Here is a 7,597-nt window from a genome sequence, read left to right as displayed (position 1 = left end):
GTTCCAGTTGCTCAGGAATGTGGAGAGCTGGGTTCTGGCGGCTAGCAGGAGCCGGAGGGAGGAAGGGAAGCTGAGCGCACGCTGCCGCCTCTGCTCTGCCTGATCTTCCCCTTTTGGAACAGTCGTTTTCTTTAAATGAAAAATACAAACCCTACCGAGCTGGTTCCCAGCCGCGCCACCACCAGAAAATGTTCGGCCAAGTGCCAGGCGCCGGTGAATAACTAACCCCAGACTAAAACTTCCCTGCCAGTGGGATTACAGGTGCAGCACTGCCGCAGGGAGCTCTCCAGGGTGCTGACGTCCCGGCAGTTTCCTCCAACAGCTCCCAAGACTGAGCAAATTTCCTTGGCACTCTTTCTGGATCTTCCATGACTCGGAAACGTCTGCTCTGGAGGTTGTGAATGCCTCGTAGTAACATGGCCAAGGTTAGATACCTTCGTGCAGCTGTTTCGGGATTTTATCTGTGGGAAGCTGCAGTTCTGCTCAGGTGAGTCCCTCCAGGGTGGGAAACGGAGATCACAAACGTGCCCCCAGCGTTTTTTCTTGCACAGCTGAAATGCTTGGGACTCATGGATGATGCACAGTTGTTGCTGTCTCTCCAGTCCTACTTGCCACAAATGTCTAGCCTTCAATAGCCTTCTCATTGTCAGTGACAATTAAATGTATGGGATCTGTGTCTGAGGTAACTTTGAGATACTGGAGTGACGCTGGATTTCAGTTTCATTTTACAATGTAAGGTGCCTTGTTTTATTTAGAGCTGGGGTTTCCCTTTGCACAGTTGGCCAGTTAGCTTCTGTTTTGTTACATTCTTTCTTTTTAAATGGAAAATGCTACACTTACCTCTTTAAAATTCTTCAGTTTAGAGCTATATATAAAGTTCCACGAAGTTTATTCAGAGTTTGGAATACATTTGATTTCAGTTACTACTATTTTATTTTAATTAGTATAGGGTATCTAATTTGGGGACTTTATGAGGTCATGAAACTTTCATGCAGAAACAGGAACAATGATAGCCAGGTGGAGAGAGGAAACTGATTCGAGAATTACTTCCAGGATGTTTACCTACTTGGTGTACTATGCAGCTGGGCTTTCTAAAATTTGTGTAGTGTATGATACAGACAGAACAATAAATCAAGAGTTGAGCAGAAAAGATTAGAGGACATCCTAGTGCACAAGGTGTTTTCACTATTGCCCAGCACACTTTTCTCAGATCAACTAATAAGATACACAAATATTCTTTTTCTCAAGTTCTCTAAGTGTGGTGGTTACATTCTGGAACAAACTAGACTCCCTCTTCCATTAATCTCTGTATTTATTTTAAAAGGCAAGCAAACGCATAAGCAAACAAAAGTCCCCACACTATAGACATTTAAAAAGCAGAATTCGAGGTCACCCTTTTAATGTTTTTTTGCTAGAATATTCTGCTAGAATTAAACCGGTCAGAAATATGTGAAGGTTAGTTTTGTACAGCAATAAAAATAAAGCATAAATACATACAACTTACATAACACAGAGGCAGGGTATTAATGAGTGTCATATCCTTACTTTTTTTTTCAAAGATGTGGGAAGGAATTAAAAAATGTAATACATAGGTTACTAGAGGCTCTTGTGATAACATGCAGAGGGATTATTTATAAACACACAACTATGTATATGTATGTATAGCACTAGGCAGTGGTGATGGTGAATATATGTTCATTTTAGGTAGTTTTAGGTTAATTGAATCAACACGTAGAATGTAGTAGTATTTATTGTAATCTTACTTTACCTTTGCAAACAGGAACAGATTTTAAGAAACTGGGTCACATGAAGTGGGATTATTTGGTGTTGTGTGGGAGAGTGAGCAGTAGAGAGTGTACAATTTCTTGTAGTTTTTAATATTTAATGTATGGAGTAGGAGGATGGACCCATATGGGCTGTAATATACTGAATGAAATATAATTATAAGTAGAAATGTACTATCAGTTATTGTATTTCAAGGTTAATAATAGATCATCATTTCCTTGACATTTATCTAAATGTCAGTATACTACTGAATGAACAACCAACTCTTTATTTAATAATATAAAACATATGTTATTTACAAAGAAAATAAATATGTTTTTGGAAGGCAGATAACTCTTTTATAGCATCAGATCAGAAAACATTACTCAAGCAAGTTAACTCATATTTAAGTTCAGATTGTAGAGTGACATCTTTGCATTACATGTGTATACTTTTTTTCCATTTTAAAGCAACAAAAATGTTTTCATAATAGCAGGGTTGTTCATCTAAATGATCATTTTTAAGAATAGCCATGGTCATTATGCACAAAAATCTAGAAGCTATGTTGTGTATGGCTGCTGTGAAGGCAGTTAGGAGGTGGGAGTGCATAGGAAGGTTCTAGTTTTTATTTCCCAGTCAGGGGCAGGGCAAATTTGCAGCCCTTATGCACTCTGGAATACAAAGACTGCTCTTGACTTGAGCTATTAGCATCACAAGCCATCCCAAAAGGATATAGACCAGCCCAGTTCACCAAGTCCAAATGAGGGTGTGTTAAAATGTTCCCAAAAAGAAAAGGAGTACTTGTGGCACCTTAGAGACTAACCAATTTATTTGAGCATAAGCTTTCGTGCTCTACAGCTCACTTCATCGGATGCATGAAACCTGTTAAAATGTTGACACGGATGTTTTGCTTTCTGGAAGTCATTGAGACCAGTTCTCCCCTGCTTTGCACCTCGTGTAATCATTTACATCTGGGCAGATGGGGGGTAAACTGCTACCATGTTGTCTTCCCTTTGAGAGACAATCACTTATAGAGATCCACTGGAATGGGGTCTTATACAGTACTTTTATTGAAGAACTGTGCCTTCTAAGCACAACTGACCCCTAAATGATTTCACTTGTTCCAGATATGACACAAAGGTTCTCATTTTTTAAACCATATTAGAGATTAACTTTTCTTACCTCAATTGAATTTTTGTGGGATTTTTTTTTCTAGGCGGGGGTAGGGAGAGGTTAAGTTAAGTGCTCCAGTAGAAGCAACTTAAATGTCTTACCTTGTGATAGTACTATATCTGCATGTTATTTAGATGCCATCTCTGAGAAGGGTAAAACTGATATTTTCAGTACATGCCAAATTAAGAAAAATCTCCTTTTTAAGATGATCTATTTAAATGCAAGCTTGTTATTCTCATCAGTTAGATGCTGAAGGTCCACATTCTGGTATATTTTGTAAAAGAGAAGACATCTGATTTCTTTATGGAAAGAAATAATTTTCCATCCCATTTTCAAGTCCCTTGAAATCAGAAATATGAAAAAAATAGACTCTTGTATGATAACTATTTTATATAAGCTGACATCTGAAAACTATTTTGCAGATAGAAGAGTAAATCAACCTTATTTTCATAATAGAAATTTGGTATAACTATTTCTGTGTATTATTATAACAATACAGTTGGTGTATAATGGTGTATTTTAGGTCTTCTACTTCTGACAGTAGTTTATGGAACTTGAGAAAAAAGATATGCAGCACTATTATTTTGTATACATTTTGAAGAGCATTCAGTTTAGAGACAATTCTGCTTTCATATCTTCCATGTGTTTCTGTCCTTGTTTATTATTGTATGAAAGTTATAAGATGGGACTACTTTAAACTCCTTGTTTAGTGGTCTTATTTATAAACAAATCAACACACTCAAGCTCATTTTGAACTCAGCAGCAAGACTCTTTAAATATACACTCAACTTCTCTAAAAATCTTTACATGAGCTTTCAGTAGATTTCTTCATAGATTTTCAAATTCTGCTTATCATTTAAACAATTTCTTTAGGGACTGGGCCTTTCATGTATTTCAGAATTGTTCTTTCAGTGTTCCATTAGCAACTCATGACAATCATTGCAACAGGGCTGTTATCTTTATGAATCAAGGCTTTTTCTGTTTACACCTCTCTGGAAATTGCTTCTCAAACTCAGGAAATTAGAAATTCTCAATTTTTAAGTCTAAACTAAGTACTCCCTTTTTATTTTTTATTTTTTTTCTGTAATATTATTGTTTAGTGTAAAATGCCCTGAGTCACCACATGTAAGTAGAGTAAAGTAGAATCTCTGTTTAGGACTATATCTGCTCCTGCTACTTATCTAAAAATAAAATCAGAACCCTTGATAATACTAGAAGTCCAGACTGCCCACTTCCACAGGGAATGCCTGAGGAGAGATTTGAAGGGGAAGAAGTATTTATGAGGGTCTCCTGTGGAGAATTCTCCCTGTTCTACCAGGGAGCAGAATTTGCCCTTCACAGTTAATAGGGATTAGTCAAAATGGCTGTGCATCTGAATGGATCCCATGAGATCAGGAGGAGATCAAAATCACCTGTGTAGAGTCTGGACACTCTGTAGTAGCTCTGGCCTTTGCTTGTTAACAGAGTGGCTCCACTGAAGCCCCTAACAGGACACCCATAACTGTTCCTTTCTCCGAGGTCTCCTTAAAGGGGAGATGATAGCTATTCACATTATCTGGAGTGAAGGGACGGAGCTGTGAAAATGTAGTATAGCTTCTCACTTATTATACTTCTCAAGTGACCTCCGGAAAGGGAGCAGGAAGATTAGTATCACCTCTTGCCTATCCACTCCTCCCTCAACCTGTTCACTAACCCCTTCTTCTTTTCTCTGAGGAGGAATCATACCATGGAAGTCCCTGACTGTACTAGAGAGCAGGATCTATGCAGAGAGAGTGCCTTTTGCTAAATATCCCAGAGGGGTGACTGGGCCTATAGTTAACCGCTGTGGGGATTAGTCTTATGTTATGGAGAAGTATGACTTCAGATGAGTAATAATGGCAGCACCAACAAACCTTTCTTCATGCAAATAGCCTTAGTAGTTTAAAAAATGCCAAGTAGAATACAAGAAAATAGTTCATATAATATGAGATGCCATCAGAATTGCCTGTAAGGCCTCAGTAGCTGTTTAAGAAGCAAAGAATGACACCTTTGATGTTTATAAAGCAGCAATTAAAGATCCACGTATTGCAAACTCAATGAATGAATTTATTAAAATCATAACAGATGTGCCTGTGTTGGGGGCAGAGAAATGGAAATTTAATAGTTCAGGGTAATGAAGTACAGAGCCTTTCATCTCCAACCCTAGTCTGTAGCAACCAGAAGCTAGTCTCTCCTTTGAAAATATCTCATTCTAGATCCTACTGGACAAGTGACAATGACACAGAGGCAGAGCAATTGGACTCCCTATGTGGGTGGATTGCCTTGTAGTTTACAAAACAAAGAAAAAGAGAGGACTTTAATTATCAATGAACACGGTAATTTAAATATGCCAGGTAAAATTCTGCCCCCATTCAAGTCAGTGGCTTGCTATTTGCCATTCACTTCACTGACGGCAGGATTTCATCTGCTGTTCCTCATTTCTTAAAATAAACTTGTAAAGAAACTGCTTTCTTGAGATCCTACCTTTGTTTTTGTTATAAAGCAGAAGGAAGAAATATGTTTGTACAGTAATATATGGGAAAACTAAATTAAAATTACAATGAAATTTAAATTAACATGCACCTTTTAATTCTTGCTGTGCTAATGCTGTTCTTCTCAATATTTCCTATTTCATTCCTACCTAACTGATACAAACAATAATAAGAGGAATACTGTGATTCTTTTTGAAGAAAAATGTAATGATTGTTCTCCTAAATTAGAAAGGTCCAGACGTGTCGGGCCTGATTATGATCTCATTTGCACTGATGAAAATTAGAGGAAATGCCATTTAAATCAATAGAGTTAAACTTAGATTAAAACAGGTGAGAGATCAAGTCTCTTGTTGTTCAACTAATTTTGGAATATATTATTTAAATGCTCTTATTTAAAAACACTTTCTTAGATATCGGAATGCATCCCATGTACATTTACAAGAATATTGATCTGTGTCACAAGTGACACAATCTCACAATTTACAGTGAATACTTAACACACTTTTAAAAATACATTAGCATATTTATGGGGGGAGGGATAGCTCAGTGGTTTGAGCATTGGCCTGCTAAATGCAGGGTTGTGAGTTCAATCTTTGAGGGGGCCATTTAGGAATCTGGGGCAAAAATTGGGGATTGGTCCTGCTTTGAGCAGGGGGTTGGACTAGATGACCTCCTGAGGTCCCTTCCGACCCTGATATTCTATGATTCTATGTTAAATAAATATGCCACTTACTGTTGATAGGGCCTTTTGTATTCTGAAATTTAACAGCCTGCACTTTTCTGTGGAATCCCCTTCCTAGTACAGAATTGAACTCCAAAACTTCAGCTTTTATTTAAAAAAAATGTGTCCTGCTCTCAAGGTAACCTTAGAAACATGAACCAAGCCTAAACTGTAATAGTGTTCTCTTGCACAGATTACAGAAAGCCTGACAGAGTAGCTCTCAGAGGTGTGAATTTCATTTAAATTGGTTGCTTACTCTTAAACCTTAAGATGACATTAGAAATGTCACCCATAACTGTTTTACTGATGATCATTTAGCAGAAATATCCAGCAAATGTGCTTATCCCAATCACAAGCTGCCTCTTAAGGTGATAAATTTATTTTATATTTTTAAAAAACACTCTTTTCCAATTTGCCCCAGCAGATTCTGTAGATTCCCATCTATAGAATCCAGGGACCTTCCAGGGAATTTAGGTCTAGCACACTGTGGAGTACAAAAGACCTTGATTATTGCAAAGCATCAAAACAGCTTACATATTATTTCCTTTCAGGTTTTTAATATAATTGTTTTAAAATTGCATTGTCGTTGGTTACAATCAGGACAGGCGTTTCCATGCTCTAGGTGGTTGTGGACTGAAAGATGCACCATCCTCAGGAGCTACCTAAATTTAATTTAGTGACCAAGGAACCAGCGGCCTAAAGGTGCCCCACTAGACAGAAGTAAAATGATGAAAAGTGGTGACTTGCTGGTAATAATAGGCTAAAACATGTCATTTTATAATGGGAAGAACTATAATAACAATGCTGAGCCAATACAAATAAATTGTAGGAGCACATCAAGCCTTTGGAGGTGATAGTGCTCAGATTTTCACTTGTAGTTCAACTGTACTCACAAAAATGCTTGCTCAGATTTTCAAACAGGAGGCTTCTCTACAAAGTAACTGCAGACAGAGTGTAGGTGGGCAAATGCCCTTTTCTGTCACCCTTTTCATAGCCTTCAGGAGGTGAAGCATCCTGCATATGAAACAGCCAAGAATGCACTTGGGCCTGATAATCCCTGCATCCAGCACATTCTCATTGATTAACTTCCCAGTATGAATCAGAGAAAAGTGAGCTGACAATTGAAAGGACAGTAGACGTAAGATGGTAACACAAGCAAGATCAGGAAAGCAAAGTAAAGCCATGTATCTGGAGGAAATTTTAAACACCATTGAGATATGGTGTGTGTTTGTATGTATGTGTGGTTCTGTGGACCAATTTCACTGGAAACATGAAAGGCTAGCAGCATCATTTATTAACCTTAGCATTATTTTCACTGACTTATTCAGTTAAGGGAAATGCTTCAGTGCATACATTAGAAATTCTGGTTTCTGTCAGTATCTGGCATGAATCCTGTCACTCTGAGCAGTATCCTGAAGCACTAACTTGA

The 7,597-nt window shown here is 37.8% G+C and overlaps 1 protein-coding gene across 1 annotated transcript in view; it reads left to right on the top strand.

Moving 5' to 3' along the window:
• Positions 1–312: 312 nt before the first annotated feature.
• GLRA3 (glycine receptor alpha 3) overlaps positions 313–7,597 on the top strand; it is a 142,823-nt gene continuing 135,538 nt past the window's right edge. The window contains exon 1 of the mRNA XM_073340081.1: positions 313–487. Coding sequence (XP_073196182.1) covers positions 402–487 — 86 coding nt within the window. The 5' untranslated portion in view covers positions 313–401. The remainder of the gene's footprint in view (positions 488–7,597) is intronic.

The sequence above is a fragment of the Lepidochelys kempii genome, chromosome 4, assembly GCF_965140265.1.
Source record: "Lepidochelys kempii isolate rLepKem1 chromosome 4, rLepKem1.hap2, whole genome shotgun sequence".
Taxonomy (NCBI): domain Eukaryota; kingdom Metazoa; phylum Chordata; order Testudines; family Cheloniidae; genus Lepidochelys; species Lepidochelys kempii.
Note: the sequence above shows the minus strand (reverse complement) of the source record. Positions and strands in the feature narration are given on the sequence as shown.